General features: G+C 42.4%; 1 protein-coding gene across 1 annotated transcript; it reads left to right on the forward strand.

The window, feature by feature from the left end:
- On the forward strand, positions 1 to 26,796 carry LOC149872762 (elongin-A-like). The gene is made up of 11 exons (XM_090033853.1): positions 1 to 265; positions 7,505 to 7,561; positions 8,079 to 8,191; positions 13,727 to 14,441; positions 17,842 to 17,941; positions 20,647 to 20,820; positions 21,912 to 22,009; positions 24,258 to 24,438; positions 25,580 to 25,700; positions 26,332 to 26,465; positions 26,622 to 26,796. Exons 1-11 carry the CDS (start codon positions 188 to 190, stop codon positions 26,681 to 26,683), a joined length of 1,833 nt encoding a protein of 610 aa, XP_089889979.1. The 5' UTR covers positions 1 to 187; the 3' UTR covers positions 26,684 to 26,796.
- Positions 26,797 to 27,232: the final 436 nt, after the last annotated feature.

Here is a 27,232-nt window from a genome sequence, read left to right on the forward strand (position 1 = left end):
TGCCGCTTGCTGGCAACCTCTGGGGTTACAAACCCGAGGCCAGAGGCCGCGCGGGACAGTGCTTCACCCCGCAGTTCCCAGGCAGCTGGAGGGCGGGAGCTGGCGCGGCCGGGCCAGGTGCTGGGGCGCTGCTATAAGAGGCGCCGCCCGCAGGCGGCAGGTGCTGCCCGAGGAGGCGGGGGGCGGCATGGCCGCGGCTGGGAGCCTGCTGCAAAGGGTCTTGGAGCTGAAAGAGCGTCTAGGCCAGGCCCAGGATCCCAAGAAGGTAGCCGGCCGCCGGGCCCCGGCCGGGGGGTGTCCAGGGGCGGCGGGAGCAGCGAGGCGGACGAGGCTTGTCCCGCCCCGACGGCTCAGCTCCGCAACGGGCGCGGGCGGGCCAAGCCTCCCCGCACGTGGCTCCCGCACCTCGCGTCTCCGGGGGGTTTGCTCGGGGGCCGCTGCCTGGGCACTGAACCAGCTTTTTATGCAAGGGAGAGCTTCACTTCTGTGCAAGTGAAGCCCCCCTGCCCTGTCCTGCTGCAGGCCCTTTGAAACGCCCCGCCCGGCAGCTGGGGCTGCACTTAGGGCTTGCAGAGCTATCCTGGCCGGGAGCTGAGGGGCAGCCTCGGAGTCGGACCTTAATGCTGGAGGGCAAATGGGAGAGCAACAGTGGGGAAGAAACCCGTCTGGGCCTCTCTGCCCTGTGTTACCAGAAGACTGGGCAAGATGCATCTGCCCTGGCAAGTCTGATGCTCTAAGCTTAAAAAACATGAGTCTTCCAGCATTTCTAACATGCATTTGCCACCTACCAGCTGGCTTTTACTCACCTACACTTTATTTAACTGATCTAAGCAAAGGTAGAAGTTGCAAGATGATGCTGATGGCAAATGTGGCCCATCTCCTTTATTTGCTGAGCTCAATGCCCCCTGGGAGAACGGCCCTGATGGTTAATAGCTAGCAGTAGTGGCAAGGTGGTAATCCTACGGATGGGTGCAGTCCTGTTGAATTCAGTGCAGCTGCTTGTGTGCCTGAGGTGACTTCTGTGCAGAAGTCGTAAAAGTTCTGGGTTTAAGGTAAGTTGGGTCATTCCTTTCACAGCCTTAGCTATTTTGTTTGCATTGAAAGGAGTGTAGTTTTGCTTGCACTAAATTGATTTAGTGAAGTAACTGTTCTGGATCCAGAAAAAAAAAAGGATTAAATTAGAAGCACCTGTTTTCTGAAATCTGGGTGCCTTCCATGACTGATAATGGGAAACCTGTCTGTAAAACCATGCTCTAATCAAATAAACTGGGGAAACTGTCCGATGTTCTGAAAAATAGAAAATAACAAATGAGGCAAAGTGGTTCCAATAACAGCAATCGTTGCAACAAATGACCTATAATATAATAAGAGATTTAGAGCAATAGCATCAGAGTAGCAATGTCAATCATACCTGACAGGCAGAATAGAAAGTTGAAGTGAGATTCTTGAACCCAACTTGTGTTACTGAGCCACTCTATCAAATGTACAGCAAGTGAGCTTTATTGAACCGAAGAGAGCAAAGAAAGACTAACTTAGGGGAAAAAAGGTTATTTAGTGTCCCAGTTTGTGCAGGAAGAACAAACCTACTTTACATTTTGAGGTTGACCAATATTCTGTAAAATAAAGTGATTGATTAATATTTATAAAATGTTGGAAATAGTTCCACGTAGCCAGAAGTAAACCTTGGACAGACAGACCACAATTAGCCAATAGTTGGCCATTAAAGTTAACCTAAGATGAGACTTCACAAGAAGGAGTATGATGATGATGATAGGCAATAGAATCCTACTCAATTCCTCTACTGGCCAGAATTTTCTAGGAACTAATCGTTATTCATAAATATGCTTACAGGAAACTAAGCATAATGGTAAACAAATCTAACTTACCATTTGCTAAGTAACAAGCCTTTACTGAATGGAAATAAAGTAGTAAATTTCCAATAGATACTACTTTAAAAGCAACAGCAATAAATTCAGTTGACAAAGTAGCAAAATAAATTCCCAGTCTGAATCCTGTGGCACTGGGATTTGATACCAAGTTGTCAAGGCACTTGTAGGAATTGCACAGGTATGAATGTGGGCATTATTAGTCCTGTGTAATCTTTATCATTGGTCTTGAGGTTGAAAAAACTATGAACAAAACTTTGGGAGGAAGAACATAATATTAACTGTAAGCTTACTAGATGCCCTTAAAGCATCCTGTAATCATAAAAGACTTGATGGTAATGAAGATTTTTTGTTTTAAATAATCCCAGTTAAGAGATTTTTCTAAGGCAGTTAACTTGGTTATACTTTACACACTTATACAAAGTTTATCATGATGACATCAATTCAGTATACATGAAATGGGTTTAAAACTCCTTGGTAGGTCTCAAAGTAATCATAATGGATAACCATCATCCAATAGGCCTGCTTCTCGTTGGGTGATAGCAAGTCTGTCTGACTGCTAAGTTATATCTAGGAGCCATGAATATAGGTCACATTATAAGATGGAGGACTGTATTTTTGAAAAGCAGTGATTCAGAAAATAAGTTAGTGTTGTGGTAGATAGTCACTGAGCATAAAATTGCAGTAAAATGTGGAATGTGGTGGTTTAAAGAAGAAATCCCTTTTTAGGATACATTAGCAAGAAGTAGCTCTATGCTTTTACTTGAGACACTTCTTAGAATACTGTGCTCAATTCTTGGGGGAAAAATGATGTTGATAAGTTGGAAAGAGTTTAGAAAAGGAGCTACACAATTATTTTAGGTCTGGATGTAAATGAAAAAGATCTAGCTTAAAAGAACCTAGCTTAAAATGAAAGTTCAAGAGGAGATGTGCTCCATCACAATGTCCTAAATTAGAACATTGGATAGTAGAGGGCTCCCTAATCTCTCAGAAAGACATGGTGGCTGCGTCCGCATGCGTGAATGTTTGGTTCCCCAGGGACAACTAATGGCAGTGCACCTTGTGCTGCCAGTACTTGTCTCAAGGGTGCACCCATGCCACACACCCTCTGGTGCAGTTATCTTGGGTGGGGTAGGGCTTTACCTGGGGTCCTGAGGGCCTCCTGGGGCTGCAGCAGTGGCAATCCTGCCATGTAGAACCTCGTTGGCTGTCAGAGCACAGCTCTAGCTGTCCCAGCTCCAGTTTTGTGTGGCACATGCTACCCCTGCATGCATTGCTCTGTTGTTTTTCTCCCTCCTGCAGGGTGTTTTTTTTTTTTTTTTTTTTTTTTTTTTTTTGACCCCTGGATATCCAGGAGTCAGCCTGTCCCACCACGCTGCTCCCTTGCAGCATGTAGAACAACTGAACGTATGGTATGTGGCACCCTAGACATGTCTGCAGTGCCATGTACCACATGGCCGTGCTTCTTTGGACGTGGCTAGTGAGATCTACTATTAAGAAACAAATTCAGCCACATACATTCAGAACAAAAATGAGTTGTATGCTTATGTGCTTGTTTTTGCAATGAGTGCAACAAATCTTGGGCGTAATTAACATGAGCATGGGGTAGATCCTCTTTCATTTGATGCTAATGTCTTTTTACATTAGATGCTTTATTTCAGTCAAGAATTGAACTAGTGCTTGATGCATTATGCTGGGGAATTGGAGAAAGATGGATTCAAACTCCTTCTAGGTGAGGGGGACCTAAAAACCTAGTTCTTTGTCTTCTTGAGTAAATCCCTCAACCCCCTGAGTATTGACACTAAAATATGAGAGGCTGTTTTCTTTTTCCTGCCCCCCTCCCCTCCCCTCTCCCCTGTACTGTTTTTTGGGACTGATACTTGGATGCACGTGCACCTAACCATGTAGCTCCCAAGCCAGTATGTAGTCTATTGTCAATGTATCCATGCTTATGTGTCCACACTGCTGGGGAAATAGCATCTTTATCTGGGGAAATGGCAAAATGCTACTTATGCAACTAGAAAACTGTTATTTAGACTCATAAGCAAAATCAAGTTCTTCAGGCTGCAACTTCAGTGTAGACCATAGACAGCTTGTTTGCTTTGATCCCTTCTTGCCTACTGTCTCTGCCTGTGCTCTCCCATCCCTGGGTGCTCCTCTTCCCTTCCATATCCATGGAAACTCTTTCCCTCTCTTATTCTTAATGTCATTTCATCTTCCTGACCTTCTTTATTTTGCTCCAGACTATATCATGTGTTTTAAAATGTACCAAAGAAAGCAGATAGAGGTAGCATAACTTTTGCCAACAATAACTCTGTTGAAAAGTATCAACTTTTTCTCCCTCCTTTTGTCTTGTTTATTAAACTGCAAGCTCTAAGGACAGATACTATTTTTCTACTGCATCTACCATAATGGGACCCTGATTGTGGTCAGGATTAAGCAAATAGAATTAAATACAGTTTGGCCTCAACATACATGCATGTAGTTACGGTTTGAGCAAGGCGCTAGAACCAATGGTGTTCAGGTTCTCTGAGAAGATCTGTTAATTGAGACTTCAGACTAGAGTTTGCCCTCTCTGTATCTGAGTATAAGTCCCAATAAATATAAAGATGAATCCCTGAATTATTGTAAAAGTTAACTAATGCTTGTAAAAACCTGTAAGGTTGTAAGTGAGACATTCATTTTTTCCCCATACCCCTAGGACCAAGGCTGTAAGATGGAGCTTGCTTAATTGAGTAAAAATCTGTCTTCAAGATTAAACTGATATGAAAGCTGTCTAGTGTATTTATTTGACTACAGAGTTTCTGAACAAGCTACATTTTTATTTTTCCTTGAGCCTATATGTATAATATTTTAATGGCTTCTGAATGAGATGGGAACAGTTGCCTCCGAGTGTGTTGCTGTAACTGTTCAGGCTTTGCTTTCTTTCATATGGGATTGTGAGGTCAGCCATGTTTTATTGCCAGACTAGCAACTGGCATTTACATTGCCCATTTATAGTACAAGTAAATGGAGCTGGCTGTCCTGTGGTAGCCCCATACATAGTGACTGATCTCATTGCAGACTCAGCCATTCCATGCTTTCTAGAGAGCAGGAGGTGCTTCCCATAAAAGGGGTGTCGGGGAATCTGATTTATTCTCTCTAGGTTATACCTTTATGGTATAATGGTGTGTTATTGTGTTTATTTGTTAACTGTATGTTACACTTAAAAAAACAACAACAAAAAAACCAACAAAGTTAATATTGTAGCCTGGGGTGAGACATGAAAACTATAAACCGTGGAAAAAAAATATTAGAATGGCTTGCCATCTAAATGCTTAAATGTTCTGTTGGGCATACCTCTTCAAAATAGCAGGACACCTTTTTGTTGTTAATATGGCCTCTAATGAAACAAGAAGTACCTGAAATCTTATTGTATACCCTGCTTAAAGATTTCTGAATTAACTTAGCCCCAAATCTGTAAACAAAAGAACTATTTTAAAGTCTTCCTGTACTGCTACTAGAATAAATTGAGACCTAGAATGAATTGAGACATCTAATAAACACTGCCTCCTCCGCCCCCCCTTTTTTTTTTATTTAAATAACTATCCTTCTAGGCTGGATACATAGAAGGCCTTTTTACAAACCACTGGAAATAAATGTTATGCGAGCTGGTAACTTCGTCATCCATGGCAAAATGTCTTTGTCCTTGCTGCTTAAATTACGTTTGTTTTCTTAAGGAGATAACTGTAGTATCAAAAGTTGGGTTTTTTGTTTTGTTTTTTAAGATCTTGTGAGAACAGAAAAATATTATTAAAAATCTAAAATGATGCTGTCAATTTGCTTTCTAATAACCATGAAAATAATGAACAAGTGGGCTTTGTTTTATATCCTTTTGTATATCTTTTTGTTCAGGTTACTGAAGGAAGAGGAAACTAATCAGAATTCATCTTGGTAACCATGTCTTAAGTGACTGGTAATTGAGCTAAGCATTGGGAATACAGTGCCTTCAGGAAAAAGGCTATCTTTTGAGATGTGAACTATGTATTCGTATGTGCTAAAATTAAAATGAGCCCTTTATACCTAGCACTTTTGCTTGCTTCAAGAAAATCTTATTTTTAAATAGAGCTACTTAGAGCTTCTACAATGAGTGCAGAAGGAGTATGAATTACAGGGAGCTTCTTTTTTTCAAGGGATACTGCTATGTTAAAATCAAGTCAGTTAAAAAAAAAAAAAAAAAGTTTTTAAAGAAATTCCAGGTATAAACCTGAAAACTCTATAAAGCACATTCCTGAGTATTCTAGATAACTTCTGTAGTTTTAAGAGTTTTTTGGATTACCAAAATATTGTTTCTTCCTTGCTTCAATATAAGAAATGCACACAAACATGGATACTGCCTATGTACAAAGGTAGACAGTGAAGCTCAAGAAACAAGATTAAGCACAGTATGACCATTGAGCTTTTTGGCTAATATATAAAAATATAAATTAAAAAGTAATTCTGTTGGTATTCATAACAATACTGGGTAAAATGTCCATTTAATATGCATTTTTAAAATGGCCTTCACACTAAGTCTGTTGCTGAAACAAACTCCTCTCATACCTATCCCACTACCTACAACAGGGTTTGACAAGTAACATCTAATGCAAAATTATAAATGTCAGTTCGTTATGTTGTCTTAGTCAAAAGCTTATGAAGAACTGGGCCTTGCCTCATTTATATAGCTATGCAGGTTCCTATCAAAATCTGCTTTGTATCTGGTTTGTCTGGATGTAGACCTGACAAAGAACTTTGATCTCTAATACCCTAGATTCTGGATTTATTAGGAGCACAGATCTGAATTTCTTGCGCCTTGAATCCTTCATCAAGTCTATCTGCACTTATAGTACAGTGCCATTCAAGGAAAAAGACCCCATGGGAAACACAGGATTTTTGTTTTTAGAAAGTACACATGGCTAATCAAGTAACTCCTGTGAACGGATTGCCTAGTTTACATTTTATGCTCTTTACAAGCAAAAGAGACCTTTTCCCTTAGGAACAGAAAATCCATTTAGCCTCCAAAAATAATGCTGTTATTGCTTTAATTGCCAATGACAAAATATTTAAACAAAATATTTAAGAATAAGTGCTCTCCTTTGTAGTATGAGAGAGTGCTACAGTTGTGTCATTCTGGAGTTAGAGTTGTAAGAGGACCAATATGATAACTGGGAAGAGACAGGGATGGCCTTTATATGGCGTTCTAATGGGAGAATTCCTATTCCCTAGATGCATCTTCTTGAATCTATTATCTCTGCACTGTGGGCTTGTTTAAAACAACCATCTGAATTATCTGAGTAATGATTTTGTCTTCACTTGCAGTGAAGTCACTAATACCTACTAGACTTCTTTGGGGTTTTTAAGTTTGCAGGTGCAGGTGAAATGCCTCAACTGAGCTGTACAGAACCCCAGCATAGTGAGGTTCCCATCCCTCTCAAATCAACTTTGGAGAAGGGGGTGCAGGTGCAAGGGGCTGTACACCCCATTGCCAAAACTACTAAACCCATTTAGATTATGCAGATGTTTAAGGGCTGAGACTAGGAAGAGAAGGATAATATTCATAAAGAGATACTGATTAACTGATCCTAATGTTTTTCTTTCAGGTCATAAAAGCACTTAAGGCCCTGCAGGGTCTGGATATATCACTGGACATTCTAGCAGTAAGTAACACACTGTCCTTAAATCATTCTTATGAAGTTGTGTGGTATCTTCTATGGCTGTAAGCCAAGGAAGCCAGTGGTATGTCTGCACCCTGTAACCCTGAATCCAAATCCCAGTTCAATTCTTAAAGGGCCCTAGAGCATTCCCCACCCCACAACCATCTAGAAGGATGGTATATAACTGGACAAATACAACAATATGAAAAGTAGTGCTAGAACTGAACTGAGGTTTCTCCTGAGCATGAAGGAAATCAATTCCTTTTTTTAAGGTTGGGTTCCCTTTCCTAAGTGGAATGACCTGTCTCTAACCATGATGGAGACTGGATGTGTGTGGTTAATTATTTTTTCCTTCATAAATATGCACATACTTATTGAAAGATAGGGTATTCTTAAACTCACAACATAAGGTTGTGCAGTCTTGAAGTACCACATTATTGTTAACCATTAGCAGAAATGTTTTCAGGATGCCAGTGGTGTGTTGTTTTTGTTTTTTTTTCCCTTCCATTATTTTCAATAGGAGACTGGAGTAGGAAAAACAGTGAACAGTTTTAGGAAACATGCCACAGCTGGGACTATAGCTAAATCCCTGGTAAGCCACTGGAAAAAACTTATCCCCCCAGAAACTGAAAGGTAGGTATGAACCAAATTTAGATTTTTCCCATAAATTATTCTTCAGTATATTGTGTTGGATAAAAGCAGACTCCAGAATAATGAAAGAAGCACATGGAATGGCAAATGATAGAAGCAAACTTTGCAGAAATAAAACAGGTAGAATGAAAACCCTTTTAAATGCTATTTTGCTGGAAAAAATGGAAATAATTTGGCTGACTAATTTAAACATAGACAGTAGGGTCTGTCAGTCCTTGGCTGGCTGATTGAGGAAGATGGCAAATCCAGTGAATGGACATCTCTGATTCTCTAGGGAAGTGGCAAGTACACACCAAGAAGAGAAGTAATGTGGTGGTATTGGTTTTCCATCACACCTTGAGTCGCTTGATTCCCAGTTCTCCACATACTCTCTTTCCATGGCAGAAAGAAGCTTTCTTACTAATGCACAAGAAAAATAAATTAGTGGAGACCAGATGGGTGAAATAATTTGATACCTTGTAAACTAATACATTCCAGGCTAGGATGATAAAGCAGTGCAAACTGTGTAGCTGCCTCTGGTCCTGAACTGGTCAGAGGTCCTACTTGATCCATAGGAAAGTAGGACTGGAAGAGACCTTACAAGGTCACCTGGTCCAGGCCCCTGATCAAGGCAAAATCATCTCAGACTGAATCATCCTAACCAACTTTGTCTAACCTGCTCTTGAAAATTTTCAAGGATGGAGATTCTGCAACTATGCTTATTTTTGAGTAGAGTCCCAAAATTGAACTGTTCTAGAGGATTCCCTGTTAAGTAAACACTGTTGATTTCAGGAACGTTGTTGGTTTGTTTGGTTTTTTTTGGATATGTTTATGATAATGTTGCATTCACAGTAAATTCCACTGAGTATTGTCATTCTAATGGGACCATAGCATAGGTCTATATAGGCCTCCTACAAAATTCTGCTATCACTGCCTGAAAGGAGAACCAACAGGCCTGATTTAACGATACTGTCAGTAGCAGACCAAAATTTTTCTAGACTAGTGGTCTAGATTGGATCACGTTGGGGGTGAGATGTTTATAATTTTAAAAGCTTCATAATCTGTCACGGACCACTATATACCTTTCAGGGTTAGCAGTTGTCCATTGCTGAAAAGTTTGGTAAGTGTTATTCTAAAGCTTTTGCTGTTCTTTGCCTTATGAACTGAAAGCTCAAAGTCAAAATTCCATTATCATATGAGTTATAAATCTTGTTCCCATTGAACTGCAAATAATAGCAAACTGCACAGAACTTGGAATAAGCACTATATATATTGAAACTTGTAATGTATTACCTGTAATGTATAAAAATGACAGATAAACCCATATACATAGCAAGATATGTTACCTTTGATATATCATCAGCAGCAGCAGTCTTCATATGAGGAGGACAGTCTTTCAGTAAATAAGGGAGTCATCAGTGAGTCTATAGATGACTGAGGAGGTTAATCTGATATCTGCATGTTCTTCTACAGACATGGCAAAGCTTCTGGAGGAAGGAGTGGGTCCTATTAACATCTGGTAACATACATTTCCCATGGGGTGTGTATTGTCTTTCTGCCTCTTCAGTGAGGTGATCGATCATTATCTTGTACATCATGCCATCATTGGAGGCAATTCAGTGCTTGTTTCTCAGGTACTGATTATCGATGTTACATTTCTTCAGACTGGCCTTCAAAGGGTCCTTGAATCTCTTATTTTGCTTACCTCTAGAGTAGTGGTGACCATCATTGAGTTGGGATTATAGGACCTGTTTTAGGAGTTGATTGTCATGCATTCTTATGACATTTCCTGTCCAAAACAGCTGGTGCTGTATGAAAGTGGCTTCAGTGCTGGTACAATTTGCCTAGTTTAAAGGACTCTTTTTCTGTCCTTCCAATTGATTTTCTTTTCTATTCTTTTCTACAGGCATTGCAGATAGTAATGTTTTAAAGCTTTTAAGTGTTTCTGAAATGTTGTGCAGGTATCACATGCATACAGCAGGGTAGGAATGACAACAGCCTGGTAGACGAGAAGTTTGGTTTGGGTCCTAATATCATGATCAATGAAGACATGAATTTGGAGATGTTGAAAGCTGCACCAGCAGGCTTTATCTGATGTTGAATATTGTCTATATTTACCTTTTGGGGGAAAAGTGGCTCCCCGGGTAAGGGAAATGCTCAACATTCTCCAAAAATTGTCCTCTAATTGTAATATGTGGAGGAGTCTTTGGTTAGCTTGGCGGGTTGGTAAAGTATCTTAGTTTCTGTGAAGTGGACAGTGAGTCGAAAAAATATATGCACTTCGCAGAAGCCATTGAGAGTGACCTGGCAATTTTCAGTTGAGTGGGCACACATGACACAATCATCAGTGAATTAGAGATGAGAATGGAGGTGTTGGTCATCTTGCATTTGGAATGAAACCAATTGATATTGAAGAGATTCTTGTCCACGCAGTACTGGATGTTGACTCTGAATGGAAGCCTGTCATCAGTGAGATGTAGAATGACTGTGATACAAACAGAAAATAGTATTGGTGCAATAATGTATCTTTGCTTGACTCCAGCTCTGATAATGAAAGAGGCTGTTTCTAGGCCGTTGCTTAGGACTGCTGCTGTCATGTCGTCATGAAGGAATCTGATGGTAACACATTTTAATTGGCATCCAGATCTCATCAGGTTCTTGTGTAGAGTCTCTCTGTTGATTTGTATCAAAGGCCTGAGGTCAGTTAAGACCATATCTGCAGTATGGCCCACAGCACTTCTGCAGATGTCTAACAATACAAATCATGCCAATGTACCTCTGAGGAGACTGAAAAAACATGGGGACTTGGGTAGAATCTCATCAGCAAGGAAGGTGAATCTACTGAGATGACGATCTTCCTAGTTATGGACAGTACTGCTACAATCTGTTTTATCTCCTTTCTTGTGTATAGTAATGATTTTGCCATCTCTCGGGTCACGGGGAGACTGTTCATGTTTTCAGAATAACAGTATAGTAGGTGAGAAATTCTTTTCACCTTGCTTAGAAATTTCATCTGGTATTCTATCAAGACAACATGCAATGTTGTTTTTCATCTGTTTAATGGCTTTCAAGGCCTCTTGATTTAGCTGGTGCATCTTCAAGGTAGTCCTTAACAGAATATTGTGGAATGGCTTTGATAGCATTGCTTTGATACTAAAAATCTGAGAAGTTCTTGAAAAAGTTCCTTCCACCCTATATTGATAGTGGTATGATCTCAAAAGAGATTCTTGGACATTAGAGGAATGGCTCTGTGTGCTTAGCCTATAGATAGCTTTTGAATCTCTTGCTTTGTCCTTCTACCAGTTGTCTCTCTTGAATCTGCCTCTGGATCTTTGTTTGCTAGTATGTGTCTGTCTTTGGTTCGGAGTTGATGTCATTCTGCCAAGTTTGCAGTCTCTCCTTTTTCCATCACTGAGAGCCTGAATTTCCCTGTCATTCTCGTTGAAGCAGTCCTGATGTTTCTTTGTGGAGAAACTTAGAGATACTTTGCATCCTTCATGGATGCCTTTCTTGAGGTGCTCTCAGTGATTAATGGTGTCAGGAGTTTCTCACTGAGACACTGCAGGAGATTACTTTTAGTAGTCTCTGTCAATTTGATATTAAACCTCTTCCTTGATAGCTTTTTTTGTTTATATAATTTTGGGACCATCTGAATGGATGTGATGGACCATATCAGCAGTAGTCCATGCTGGTCATAACTCTAGTGATACAGACATTGCAATGGTCCTAGGCATAAGCTATGATGTGATAAATTAGGTGTCACTGTTTTGAATGGCAGTATTTCCATGATGTCATCTCTTTGTTGTTTTGGCAAAATAGGGAGTTAATGATAATGAGATCATATTGTAAACATTTGCTCAGGAGGAGAATTCCATTTGGTTCGACTTTCCCCACCCTTTCCTTTCAAAATATTCTGTTCCATAGCTCAGTCCCTGTCAGGGGCTTTTTCTTCTTTGGAGATGGATGACGAGACTTGGTCAAGTTTAGATTAGAAATCTTTTTTTGTTTTATTAAGGGTTGGGGCATATGTGCTGTTGCATGTTAACAGTTGGAGATGAAGGGTCATGAGATGCTCATTGAGGCCAACTAGATATTCCAGTATTTGAATAAGTCTTGCTCTTGACAGCAGAACCAGTGCTGTGGACATGTCTTCTTCAGCTTTTCCTTTCCAAAAAAGGGTATAGCCACTACAGGCTCTGTGAACTGCTCCTCTCCCATATGTCTGGTCTCACTAAGAACAGCAAAATCTATATCAAATCCTTCAAGTTCTTTGGCTACAAGTACTGTCATTCACTGGTATTTTTATCCATCTGCTCCACCATGGTGTACCTTTATTTTCAGATCACTATTAGTTTGGAAACCTTGCTCTCAACCTTTGCCATGGGTGACCGCACCAGGAGCATACAGAACTTTAGGAGTGTCCAGAACTCTAGATGAACTCAGGCTCATTGGTAGCACAAAAGACTCTCCTGCATATTAAAGTTGAAATCCATGGGAGAGACTTCAATAATAGTGCTCCTTTGCTGGAAAAAAACCATGACTGTCATAATTATTACAGTAAAAGAGACCCAATAGGAAAATATTAAACATTTTGATCAAAATAAGCCTTAAATCCTCATCTCTTCTTCAGATGTTACCAGTTTGAGCCTTGGGAAAATTGTACTGAGTTGGGTGTTCATTATAGTGGTCTCTGCAAATTTATATATGGCTGTTGTTAGTCTCTGAAAGGGTCAGAAAAGAATAATGGCTGGCTTTTTCTTATTCTACACGACAATATGTGTTGGCTGGCTGGACCCAAAAGCTGCTTCACTGGGATCCTATGTTAATATGGAAGAACCATCACAGTGCAGTAGGGTTTTTGGATCCTCCTTATAATTTGTTATGAGATACCTGCTGCAGTGGGGAGATGCCCAGCCTGCCCATCTACTGGGATCTGCAATCAAGAGTGATGGGTATAGGAACTGAAGGATGCGCAGTTACATCGGGGCTGCAAGTCGAGGAAGGGGACAGAGGAAAACGTCTGGTGCATAGAAAACATTTAGTAAGTGTGTGGAAAGATCTACCAAGGCCATTTCACGACAAGTTTGTAGTGATTCTTTTCCATCAACACACAGTTAAAACAATCACCCCCTTCACCACCTAGATCGACCACCAAGTGTTTCTTGTCTTCTGGAATTGGTCATATTCTCTCCGAGGAGCACTAAGTGGATTTAAGACTTGCTACTGGTTTTAATCAGTGCTATGATTGGTTGCTGTAATCCTTTCTGTTTATTTTAAGGGACACTGAAAAGAACTTTGGGTTAACTATGTGGGTTTGAATTTGTAAGTTTAAAAAAAAAATTGGAAGAGATTTGTGCTTTTGCAAACGTTTAAAGAAAAATAATATAACTAGTCTATAATATCTATTGCAATTTGACCACTGAAGCATGATGTGTATCACTTGAATTTTCAGATTATAAGTAAAGGGTTAGGAGGGTCTCTTTCAGTGATCTAGCATAAAAATGGTGTGAAGTCTCATTCTGTCATTTTGCATTGCAGTGATTACAGCGAAAAAAAACAGGTCACCAAAAAAGTGAAAGATGAGAGAGAATCATCCATTTCTAAGGAAGACAAGCACTCTGAGAAATCAAAAGCATCTGAATCATCCCTAAGAGATAGTAAAAAGTCTCCCAAATTGGATAAACCTAAAAAGGAACATAGTTCTGCAGAGACTGAACATAGAAATAAGGAGTCTGAGACTCCTAATGGATGTGAACGTAAAATACACAGCAGCCATAGTTCTAAGAACACTTCCCAAGGCATCAATCCTAAAGATAAAAAAAGTGACTGCAAAGAAACAGTCCCTTCAGCCAGCAAAAAAACTTTGGAAAAGCACCATTCTGCTGTAGCTGACAAAGACTCACCGTCAAAGGAAGAAAAACCTAGTACGGATGCCTCCAAACATAGAAATCTTGAGTATGCAGGAAATCTAAAAGAAAATCTTATGACGGAAAGCAAAACAAAAGTACCAGGTGATGAGGACTTTGAGCCTCCTACCATGTCTTTTGAATCCTATCTTACTTACGATCAGGTTTCAAAAAACAGAAAAAGGAAAGCTTGTCCTAAAATTGTACAACCAAAAATTATCAAGTGCTGTGATAAGAACAACAGAGCTCAAAACTCCCAACAGAGCTCAAAACTCCCTGTCACAAAAGAGGATGAGGAAAAGCCACAACAAGCTGAAGATGATCAGTCAGAAACACCTGCTAAAAAGGTAATTATTGTTTCATCAAGCTGACCTCAAATTAAACACTCAAATGAGCACTTCATTTATTTTTTGCAAACTAATTGTTGTGTAGTAAAACTTTAGATGCAACACACCTGTGATGCAAAGACGCTAATGACAGTAACTGGGTATAATTTTTTGAGTGAAAGGGTTCTCATGGATTTCTCCTTAAAGCAAATTAAGAAGTAGATGTTAAGTTGTTAAACTGATTGTTTGTTTTGGCAGAATTTCTCTAACCAACAGTAACTCAAATGCTTATCTAGTAGCTAGAGGTAGTCAGAATAGGGGAAACTCAAGTACATTTTTCTTTTTCTTTTTCTTTTTCTTTTTCTTTAATTAAGAAGATAAAACCTTGTTTGCAAATGAAATGGGCATTCAGTATTGAATAACAATGACATTCTTTGGGGATCAAGGATTTTTCTTTGCAATGGTAGGCCTATACCTACTACAGTTGCACAATGAACGTTTATTCTTATTTTTTTTTTTTTTAAAAACCCTCTAACAACACCATTTTGTTTTTTAAGGTTACAAAGCCATGTGCTAAAAATAAGGAAATGCCAGGATAGAGAGAGCTGGTTGTTATTGTTTTTTTTTTCTTGTTTTGTTTTTGCAACCTTAATTTTACCTCATGGTGTTATGAATGTCTCTTTATATGAGCATATGCTGCTTTTATTCTTCACACAACCTCTGCCTTATCTAGGCCCTGATCAGGAAAACATTCTGATTTGGGTAATCCCTTAGGCATGTGCTTTACAAGCATTTATATGCTGAAGACCCTTTTGAAGTCTGCACAGCTGAAGCACAAGTTTAAAGCAGTTTCTGGGGCCATGGGATGGGTTTAAGAACATGCTTAACAGCTTATCTGAATCAGACCCTGTATATGCAAATGGAGGTTTCATAGGGAACAAGGTGACTGTTCAAATATGTTTATTTTCATCTGGCGTGTGATAACTCCATTCCTTATTTACTGCACAGGATGCAAGATCTATGCTGCAAATAGCAGTATTAAATTCCTCGTGATGAGTCCCATAAGGCACCAGTATATTGGTCCATATTGGATTGGCACCAGTAAAAAGAAAATTGATATTATTGGCCATCAGCTTTTTTTGGTTGGTGTAGCCAATAATGTTACCTGTTAATGCTGTGTGCATGAGCGCAGCCACAGCTTGCACGTGGCCAGGAACACAGCCTGGCAGCTTGGAGAGCAGTGTCTGGCAGGTAAGTCTGGTGGTAGGGGTGTGGGGGAGGGAAGGGCGGTGGGGGGGAGAGGAAGATTGAGGCCCCCATGTTGAGGGATGGAGTGGGGCTGGGGCAGGGGCAGGGGCAGGTGCTACCCACAAAACAGAGCCAGGGGATGCAGGGGTGGGGGTGTGGGCAGGGCAGGCAGTGGTGGTACTAGGAGGGGGGACCATAGCCACCTCAAAATTTGCCATAACCCCCACTTCCAGAGCCTTCACTGCCCACCCCACCCTGCCCTGCCCCCCCAGCCCCTTCCACCCAATGCACAGCACCAGCCCAGCCCCCCTGCCAGGAAGAGGATAGCACAGCCCATGGCCCTGAGCCTACAGCAGGCAGCCTACCTGCACCCCACACAAATCCAGGACAGCACATGCCCCCTGTGCCTCCCTCAGCAGTGCACGCAGCAATGGGGAGCTGTCCCCATTCCTCACTCCCCCATGCCCCCTGGGAAGCCACCTGCAGCTGTCTTGAGCCCCACCCTGCCTTAGCTGGGCAGTGTCTATCTCTGGGCACCTCAATCTGCACTCCCCTCCCCCTGCCCTTCCTTCCCACGCACCCCTACCCCCAGACTTAATGGCCAGACACTGCCCTCCAAGCTGCCAGGCTGCATTCCTGGCCATGTGTAGGCTGTGGCTATGCTTATGCACACAGCATTTATCAGCTGACATGGCTAGTTAATTGGCCATCAGTATCAGCCAGAAAATCTTTGTGGGTGCACTCCTAGTGCCTATATGTATGCAGCAAAGCTGCTGTGATGCACTGCAATTACAGTGCATCAGAGAAGACTCTATTAATTGAGTCTGCTGAAGCGTGGTAATTACCGCACTCCAGCAGACTCCAGTGTCACTTGTATCAGTGTCCCCATGCTGAAAAATGGCAGCATTGGCATTATAACTAAAGCTCATTGAACAACCTTTAGTTAAACACCCCTGCTGCCATTTTTCAGCACGGGGACACTGATGAATATGGCAGTCTGGGCACTTTTATTAGAACAGCCCTTGGGGCTGTTCTAGTTGAAGCACCCCCTCCCTTCACTCCTGGAGTACATTTATAAATGCCCTTAGATCCCCATAGTTACTTTTTGAGACCTGGATGATAACTTATTCAATGCTTTTGTTATTACTAAGGAAAAACTGTTAGATAAGGGAAAATGAAGCTCAGTAAGAGCCCAAAACTGCCAGAAGTTTTGAGTGACCAGTGATTGACGCACAATTTAAGATGCCCAGGGTTTGGGTTTTGGCATATTGCCAATCTGCCTTTCACGCTAACTTCTTACTGACAGTGGTCAGTATATAGTCTTTCTAAAAGTTTAAAAGCCTGCTGTATCAAATTGGACAGGAATGCATGCTTTGGGCACCTCCAGATGAGCTGCAGGCCCATCTGTAGCAGCACAAACCACACGCATCTCATATAGAGGCATTCAGTGTGCTGCTAATTTGTCGTGCAGCAGGGTTTTTTGACACTGGGAGATTCCGGTATCAAAAAAACCTGCACCAGGAAAAAGCAGGGCAGTACATGTGACAGCAGCATGCATCATCTGAAACTGGATGATGCAGCCTCCGGCTGCTGTCCAGGCTCTGTGTGCCCAGATCACTCTTGCTGGATCCCTAGGAGGCCCCCAGGACCTCGGGTAAGTTTCTGCTCCACGCAGGGCAACTGGCCACATGGCAGTATGTGTGTGCAGGGCCATTCCCTGGAGGCAACTAGCAGTTGCACAAATGTCTGAGGGGTTTTTTTTGTGTATGATAAAGCTTGGGCAACTAGTGAATAGAGGGAGGTAGTCAAGCACATTGGTCTGAAGTTAGGCAGAAGACGGGGCAATTCGTCAATTTAACTGGTTCAGAAATGCATGAGTGTTCATAGCAGTCTACTTTGTTATAGCAACTGATGAAATTGGTTGTTGCTTACAAAAGCCTATACATTTGTGAATGAATTGGTCTATAAAGGCCCTGCCTTCTGCCTAGCAAGTGAATGAAAGGAGATATTGGTAAGTAATTCATAATTATGGTGAACTAATAGTCAGTGCAGGGGCAGCAACAAGTCCAACTAGCCTGGAATATTTGTTAATTTTTGCTTTAGTACTTCATGATATTTGTCTAAAGATCATAACTTTGAGATACCAAAATGGTGTTTCCTTGAATACATGTAGGCCAAGACAGCATCACTTCAAGATCTACTTAATACTCCACTACCTAAGTTTCTACCAGAGATATCAATATCCTCTCCCCCCTATGCCACTGATTTTAAAGGTGAGTACCAGTAATATGCAAGACCTGTTATGAGAACAAAAGACAGCGCTGATAGTAGACTAGTCCCGCTAACAGTGGGTTTTTATAGTTCTGCCTCTGGGCCACAGTATGTCCTTACAAAATGAAATAAAGACTTCAGCCTGTGACAATGCAATATCTCTTCCTTATCTGACTCCTGCACAGATCTGCCTGCCTCTGAAAGGAGTATATGAAATACAGTAGACAGTAGGTATCACCAGGGATCCTGTTTTTCTGATAAGAAATTCCAGATTCTCTGATTTAAACCTCCCAGAATCCATGATTAAAATGACTGCCTCCCTCCACAGCTTCCCCCCAGCCCTGCTTCTGCCCCTCAGTCCTCCTCACAACCCCCACCAGCCATCCTAGTGCCCCTTGCACCTCACCCACAGCTCCTATTCCCCCAGTCCTGCTTGAGTGGGCCCCTAGCTGCCAGGGCTATGGCTAGGGACCTGGGTCTGCAGCCCCCTGCCCCTGGCAGGAAGTGGTGGTTGGTACAACAGTATGGAGCCTGGCTCCTAGCCTGCTATAGGCTTGGGGGGGTGGGGGACGGCAGATCCCCACTGTGGTGTGTGCTCCCAGGAGGCAGGGGGATCTCCATGCCCATGTGTGCAGGGTGGGGGCTGCCTACTGTGGGCTCTAGCCGTACTGCCCTGCCCCAGGGTCTTCACAGCCCAGCACTTCAAAGAACAGCAGAGCTGTGCAGAAAAACTGCCTGCTGGTGCAAGCTCCACGCTGCCCTGGCCACGCCTGCAGGGGGGCAGCACAGAGCTCACAGTGGCAAGCAGCTTTCCTGCGTAGCTCCACTGTTCTTTGCAGTGTGGGAGCACATGGCTGCAGAGGCCCCATGGGAGCCCAAGCTTGAAGTGGGCAGCCTGTGCCCATGCCACATGCACAGATCTGGGGGGCATGAATTCCACCTGTTTCTCAGGAGTGTGCACAGCAGTAGGTAGCAACCCTTGCCCACAGCTGGCAGAAGGTGGCCTACCTCACCTTGCCCCTGCCCTGTGCACAGGCCTGGGGGGCATGGGTCTCCCTGCCCCCCAGGAGTACATGCAGAAGCAGGGAGCCAGCCCCACCCCCTCTCCCCCCAGATGAGCTACCTGTTGCCCTGTCCCACTCCCTGCTAGGGCCCTGCGGCTGTATGTTGTGGCCCCAAACCCCAGGCACTGCCCAGCTGTGCAGCAGCTCCAGCCCTGCCCAACTCCCTTCTTCCCTCCCTATGGGGGCCTCAGTGCCCCCCTGCCACTTACCTGTGGGCATTGGTGATACGTAGGGGATGTACATGGGTGCACGTGCACCCCCTGGCCTCCGTGCAATCGCTGCTTTCCCCCGCCGGTGGCATCTACGGGCAGTCACCAATCACTGATGATAGCATCTCTGGGTGGTCGCCAACCACTGGTTGGCAGTTGCTCCCCCACCCCCTCAGGCCCTGACACTGCTGCAGCTGCCTGCAGGAGCTCCCCACTGACTGCCCCCACTGCTGCCTGCAGGCTGTCACCATGCTTGCCCGCTCCAGGGGCACGCATCGTTCATGTCTGTGGGAGCTGCTCTTCAGGCTGCCTGGTGGCCATGTGCATATAGTAGACACGAACTGTGCCCCCTGTCTCGCCACCCTTCTCCCAGTCCCTTGAAGGCTGGAACTCACTGCAGAGGGCTCATTGCAAAACTGCAAAATCCATGGGTTTCTCCCCTAAAATGAGAAATCTATGTTTGCCTCTGATAAAAAGGTAAAATCTGCAATTTTTTTTTTCCATGGGAAACGGAAAACCCAGATCCCTGAATATTGCAGTCACACCTTGTAGAATCCTAATCCTAAAGGTTGTGAGAACGTTTCTGTGGATTTGGAGGGAAGTTTATAGGGAAATTTACTGTATTGACCCAGGTTCTGTGGCTCTTCTCCATTTTCTTCTTGTTGGACCTCATAGCAGAGGAGAATTAGGATTATTAGCAAGCAGTCCTTATTCAGATAACAATAAAATACATTTAGCTGTGTCATCTTTTTTTAACATGCTACTCCCTGTTTGGGGAGTGTGATGCAATCAGCTAGTATGCAGGCTCCTCTGAACAGTAAGTACCAAGTCTAACTTAATTCTGTCCTTGCAGTACTCTGATATTTCAGCTGTGGACTTCTCTATAATAACTACAATTTTAAACAAATTACCATTTTTTTCATGATATATTGCAATCGAAGCATACCTGAACAACTTTTAAATTAGTAGGTTGGATATGGATAGCAATTATATCAGTGGAAGAATTTGACAGTGCCTGCAAAACCTGTCTGAGGAGCTGGATAAATGCTTGGGCACTTATATGTAGGATGCCACAACTACAGTGCGGTTAGTACTTAACCTAACTGGTTTGGGTATGTGCCTATGAGCCATAGTTGTACCTTGTTGTAGTGACCACATCCATAGGCAAATGTTTGAAGACTACACTGTCAGTCAGCTTTTACTTGTGGCATAAATCAGTAGCTGAATGCCATATTTTAGGTGAAAGGTGCTGTATCTGAAATGGAGTTTGGAACATATTTAGTAGAGCTTAATGTTTTAAGAAAAATGGCGATTCCTTTAGTAATCATTTTTCTTAATGAGTGAAGTGCATCTATGTCTTTAGATTCCTTTTAATCATCTTTAAACAACCATGGTATGTAGAAGCAATCTCTTCTTTTAAACTTTTGTTGATAGCTTCCATAACACCAGCCACAGAAGTACCTGAGCAAAACAGTGATACAAGCCAGTTCACAGGACGGAGACTAAATTCTAAAATGCAAGTTTACTCTGGTTCTAAAACAGTCCATCTCTCAAAGATGCTAACATTGTATGAACAGTGCATCCGTGTACTTCAAAACAATATTGATTGTAAGTATTTTAATATGGGCTTCAGCAGGTTGAGGGGTGTTGTAAAGCTAAGTTTTCAACAGTGCAACAGTGAAGAACTATCTTATGTGAAGTTCTAATTTTTATTAAACTGTAGAGCCATGGCAATATAAATATGAAAAGATGAGAGCACTTTTTCCACATCTAGATGTGCTTGACATCTCAGTTTTTTACCAGGTAAATGCAGATATGAGTAGTCAAAGTACTCCACTTGATCTTAGCCAAAAGGCTGAGAAGCAGCCTTAGATCAAAGTACTTGATCTAACTTACGTGAGCACTCCCCCTTTGGAGGGGTGACATGGGTAAAGATAATACAACAAAGAAACAAATTGTCTTTTTGCAGGGTATAAGCAAACCTTGCCTTTGTGTCACCATAAAAATGTTTATGGCAGCACAAAGGCCAAACAAACAGGTGCCCATAGTTTTTGTTAGGTCACAAATGTCCAAAATTTGTGGCCATGGCATAGGTAGTAGTACATCTTTCCTTTAAGTTGGGGCAGTGCAGGCAGCTTAAAGCTGCCCCCACACTCCAGGCACTCCTAGGGATTTAGGGGCCCAATCTTGCATGCTGCAGGCACTCCTTTGCTAGCAATGAAACCTTGGGTCATTGTCCCCCCACCAGTTTATAGAGGTGTACCTCAAGTCAGATTCTGTGGAAACAGGAGGTTTCCTCATTTGTAGAGACGTGTGCCTGAGGAATCCAATTTTGGGCACATCTCTGCTAATGGAGGAAACCTGTGCTGCCCCATTTGCAGAGACATACCTGAGTGTTGTCCCACAGGATCAAGCCCTTGGTGATGTGCATTTCACCCAATGAAGCAGTCTGCTGTGCTGAGGTGCATCCCAGCACAGCTGGTGTGCTTCATTAGAATACCACTCTAATGGTGAGTACAGAATTGTTTTCCATAAGAAACTTAAAATACCCAGACATCAGAAAGCACGTCATAGAAGGTCTGCTAAAATAGTCCAAATAAATCTGATTTAATTTTTATATAACAGCTATTTAGTAAGTGATGAACCTTATTTAATGGGTATACAGTAAAAATACTCATGACATTTGTTTTGTTTTGTAGCACTACATGAAGTAGGAGGAGTGCCCTTTGAAATTCTTGAGCCTGTGCTAACACGCTGTACACCAGAGCAATTATTTCGAATAGAGGAATGTAATCCGGTAATGTCTTTCCTTTTAAATGCTTTTGTATTTGGTACATCCACTCAGTGCTAAAATTACTTTGTCAAACAAAAAAATTTCTGGACGCTGAACCTGATTTCCCCGCCCTCCCCCCCACCCCCCCTTTTTTTAAAGGATTCTGTTTTTGGTTTTGTTTTTTCAGAGATGACTAATTGACAGAAGTGAACTGACCTTGTATAATGTTGATGTTGGTCTAGATCAGGGGTATCAAGCTCCCCTGACCCTATGAGCCAAATAAGGTATAGGAGCTGCTCGATGGGCTACATCAGGTCCCTGGACCAGCCCTATGTGCCACATACAGCGTGTGCTGGCCCCAACCCCATGCACTTCATGTGACACTTGCACCAGACTGGTCCTGTGCACTGGATTCCATGTGTGAAGCTAGTCTGTGGGCCTGATCTAGATTGACCCCAGATCCAGCATTTAGGATTGCTCCAGTGCAGGGTGACTGGCTGGTTGGTCAGCAGTCCCAGGCCGGAGTCTGGCAGGGAGGCTCAGTGGCATGGTGCACCAAGCAAGTGGGTAGGCAGGCACTGCTGTGGCTGTGCAGGAACAAGGCAGGTGAACATATGGTCATCCTACCGAAGGTGCCGTATTCAAGGTCTCTCCATTCCTTGTCGCACTACCTCCTCGCCAGACTCCTGTCTGGGCTTGTGAGCAACTGGCCAGGACTGCCCTATAGGATTCAGGACTGTCCCAGACAAACCAAGATGTATGGTCATTCTAGGTATGTGGCAAATGCCAGACCAGGTTCATGCATTGCATGCAGTACAGAGGGCTGGGGCCAACACAAGACTCCTAGGCACCTCTGCCAGCTGGATGATAGGGCTCCACAGACCATACCTTTGACACCTGTAGTCTAGAGTTTGGAGTTCTGTGCTGGGGAAACAAAATTAGCATCCGTTACGTACTTTAGAGAATCCAGTTGTACAGGCCCCTGCCTCACATGGATGCAAATCAGGTGGATATTATACAAAGGAATGGGGTTTAGAAGTGGTGGGTATTTTTAGTCCAGCTACATCTCTAGTTCATCCAGTCTTTTGCTCAGGTCTTTCTTTTTCATTCCAGGTCACTAATTTTTATTTTCCTGCTTCTTTCTTGTGAAGTTAGTCCCTTATCTGTTACTTCAGTCTTTCACCCCCATTTCATTCCAACTAGACACATACCAACCCCAATATGAAAGAAAAACACAAATGGTGTAGGCAGCATTAATTCAAAGGGATCAAAACAAAGAGGTACCAACTTTTACCCATGTTTTAGGTCCAGAGGGCTTGGTTCTTACCTGTAAGTTTTTAACTGAATAACTGCAGCCTGTTTATGGGATAATTTAATATAACCCTTATGCTTCTTGGGCTCCTGATTGAAAGCGGGCAGTGGGGTGTGTCTTGTTCTATGCTATTGTGAGGGCAGAAGGAGATCGGACAGACTGGAGTGATCAGTATATTGCTGTCTCCTCTGAACAGCTCTGCATCGGCAGTTTTGGTCCAAAACTGGTAAACAGAGAAAGCAAGAGTATGAGGGAAGCAGACAGCTATCTGATGGTCTTGCCATGGAATCATGCAGGGTATTGGTGCTTTTCTCCTGCTGCTTTGTTCCTCTTATATGAGATTCCCTACTGTCTAAACTAATTATCCATCATCATACATGCTGACATCCTTGAGTTATGTTGTAATTATTGTGCTTGATTTTTCTACTTTTTTGCCTATATCTCAGTATCTGAATCACCTGGGGAGTTGTTAATGTTGAGAACATGGATGTCACTGTAGGCAGCAATGTTAAAAATATATATATTCATACCTGTTATTGAATCTATGATGGAACCAATTGTTTAATTGCAAGTGAAAAATAATTGCAAAAATGAGGATCTTAGGGGTAAGGTTTCTTGCATAATCAAACTGATACCTTTTGAAAATGCATATAGCGTATGAACTTTAATTATGTTTTTTCTAAATTTGGGATTTGAAAGTCAAGATGCTTATATACCTAAAATGAAGCACTCAATCTATCTGCAATATAACGTAGCTTTTTTTTTAACTGGTATAAACTTCTGACCTGTTAAGCAGTTTGGAATGGGATGTTAGCTAGAGTTGCTCTGTTTACCAGTTTTGGACCAGCATAAAATTGTCAAAATTACTTTTATGACTTAAGTTTCTAAGTTATGTAGGCACTTCTGAAATGTTCCCTTAAATCTATTAATAAACTTAAATACTTGTTGCTTCAAATTAAGATATTCACAGAAGAATCTGACCATTTGTGGAAGAGACACTGCCAAAGGGATTTTAAAAATGATCAACTCCTGGAATATGAATCATGGCGTGAAATGTACTTAAGACTTTTCAATCAGAGAGAAGAAAAACTTAAGACACTTACAAAAAATATTCTTTCAGCTCAGTCTGAAAAACCTAAAGGTAAAATCTTTAGGTAGCTTTCCCTTAATACTAAAAATAAGAGAGAAAAATCCTTTAGTGGGGATGTAGTGATTTCCACTGAATGCTGACACATTTCTGAGAGGCTGTTGTGGTTTCAAGTTTGTCTACTCTTATGTAAACAAGGCCTGTGTGACTTGTAGTTGACCCAGGATTTAGAGCATGTCTGGCCTGGCTGTTTTCAGCTTGGGACTCAATTGCACTATTTTTCTGTTCCTTGTTACTAGAACATGAGGCCATTCCATACTGTATAGCAGGGATCAGCAACCATACCAGAGCATGACATGCAGGGCCATTTTGTTTGGCACACCACTGCTGGCCTGAGCTCTGGTCCAGATTGCTGGGAGGCTGAGCTCTGGTCTAAGTGGCTGGGAGGTTGTTGTAAGCAGCCTGGGCTGTGTGGCAGACAGCAGCTGCCCAGAGCCCGAGCTGGCTGTGGCAGGTAGCTGGAAGGCTGCACACAGCTGTGTGGGGGTCCAGAGCCCTGATACCAGCACCATGGTGGCAGCGTCTGCATGTGTCTCCAGGCAGATGGTGATGGAGGGGCTAGGCCTGTGCTGCTCTGGTGCAGCTGTTTGCAGCTTGCCAGCCTCCTTCAACTGCCCAGAGCCCTGACTGGCTGTAGCAAGAAGCTAGGAGGCTGCAAACAGCTGCACTGAGGTTCAGAGACCGGACATTGGCTCCATGGTGGCGGTGGCTGCATGTGCACCTCCAGACAAATGCTGGGTAAAGAGTTGGGGCAGTGCAACTCCAGCCTCTCCCCTGCCATCTGCCTAGAAGTATGTGTGCATTAGCCGCCAGCAACGAGGTTCAGGTCTCACAGCTTCCCCCTGTCTGTCCCTGGTACGCTAAGTTGAGGCGTGGCTCAAGGTTGAGGTGTCTTTGGCACTCTGGCCAAAAACATTGCTGATCCCTCCCTTATAAAGAGAGGCTTTGCCTATTCCATGATAATAATTTTCCATTGCTTTGTTGGTATTTTGGCATTAAGCTTAAAATCTGCTATTCTGAGTTTCGATAAAATTTGAAAACCACATTGTCACATGATCAATCCTAATGTCTCTCTTTAAAAATCCATTTGATTCTTCTAATTTTACAAACACTCCTCCCCTTGGCTTTATGTCAGGGCGTCAAGTTAAAATGGCTTACGTAAATAGTGTGGCTAAGCCACCCAGAAATATTCGTCGGCAGCAAGAGATCTATGGGACAGCTGGACCTATTCAACTTCATCCTACAGAAAAGGGCAAGTGAGTGAACTGTTATTCCACTATGGACCTGAAATTACTTTGTCAGCACCACATTTTACCAGCAAACCACCTCCCACTTTTGTTTTGTTTTTAAACAAATATTTAAAATATATAAGGAGCAGCCATCAGAAACTCACATTTTAGGCCTTATAAAGCTCCACTGGTATATTTCTCACCCCTGCTCTAGACTTTGCTCTGAAAGTGCAATGCTGTGTTGTGATCCGAGTATATTCCAGGTGTCTTTTGCCAGTGCCATGGTCGGAAAGAAGTATACTTTTCTGATATGGCAGTTTCCTTTAAGGTCATTTAGATTCAGTTTTCAAACAAGAACAATTTGAAGCACAGTTCCTAAAAGACACTGAAAAATCCGAAGTGACACTAAGCATCCTTTATGTACATTCTGACATAAATTGCGATCCCTTATTTCTTTTTGATCTATCTTTAACATAAATTCTGAGTGGAATATGAATGTAGGTGGGGAAAAAACTGTTAGAATGAAATGTCATGATAGAACTGAAATTATGAAATGTACAAGTTTCAGGAAACAATCTTAATTATTCTTGAAAATAAATCAGCTAATGGCAAAACCTGTGAGGTTTTAAGCTAATTTTTCCTTATTATGTTTGAATAGACTGAAAAATCCAGAAAGCAGAGACAGAAATAGCACCTTGTTGAGTCTAAACTCTGCCAGTAGCAGTGTAACACCTGGATGTTCCAGTGCTTGCTCAAGTGGAGTGAACCCGGATGTAAAAAAACATATCAAAAGTGAGTAGACCTTCAGAGAGGCTATTTTTTAGTGCGATTTTTTTACTGGTTTATATTTTCTATTCAGTGAACAGGAATGGATAATAGTATTACTCTAAAGTTATGTTTGTCTACTAATTTACAAACAAACCCTAATTAAAATGTCTTTCTTTAAAGAAGTCGCACCAATGATGAGGAAAACCTTGAGAGCTTTCAAGAACAGAGTTGGACCACGATAAACTTTAGACACTCAATATCTTAATTTGTTATCATTGCACTTGTTATAACTATTGATGTATAATATAACCAGTATTCATTTCAAGTGCTCTAATGAATAAAGTGGCAGAATGTGCTCAGTGGCTTGTGTTTTAATTAACCTCCTGATTCCCTTTCTTCCCCGCCTCTGCCCCGCCCCCCCCCCCCCGCACCTTCCCTTTCATCCATGAACAAGCAAGCATAGTTGAAATGAGGCCACTGTAGAGGAGTTTTTAGTAATCATAGTCAAGGCTAGATTTGGGATAGGTGGAAGCAGGGGAAGGTTTCGGACAGGCCAGGGCCCACTGTAGGAACTCCCCAGGCAGCTCTAGGCAGATGCATCTACCATGTCTGAAGATGCAAGGCAGGAACCAATGGCTCTCAATTTCGGAGACATGAAATTCACTATGCTTGAATCATCTTGGACCTATAGAACACAGCCTAGGGGTAGGCAGAGCCATAAGGAGATGTTGAACTCCTTTGAATAAGCAGATATTAAATCCTTCAAATTTGAGTGTTGTCTTCATTGTGTG

The sequence above is a fragment of the Crocodylus siamensis genome, chromosome 1, assembly GCF_052110815.1.
Source record: "Crocodylus siamensis isolate JL-2025a chromosome 1, ASM5211081v1, whole genome shotgun sequence".
NCBI classification, from domain to species: domain Eukaryota; kingdom Metazoa; phylum Chordata; order Crocodylia; family Crocodylidae; genus Crocodylus; species Crocodylus siamensis.

Bases quoted from the DNA above. Each gene is read 5' to 3' on its own strand.
- LOC149872762 (XM_090033853.1), top strand. From the start codon at position 188: ATGGCCGCGGCTGGGAGCCTGCTGCAAAGGGTCTTGGAGCTGAAAGAG. The intron at 20,821-21,911 runs GTAAGTATTTTA...TTTGTTTTGTAG, and splicing joins ACTTCAAAACAATATTGATT to CACTACATGAAGTAGGAGGA. The intron at 26,466-26,621 runs GTGAGTAGACCT...CTTTCTTTAAAG, and splicing joins TGTAAAAAAACATATCAAAA to AAGTCGCACCAATGATGAGG.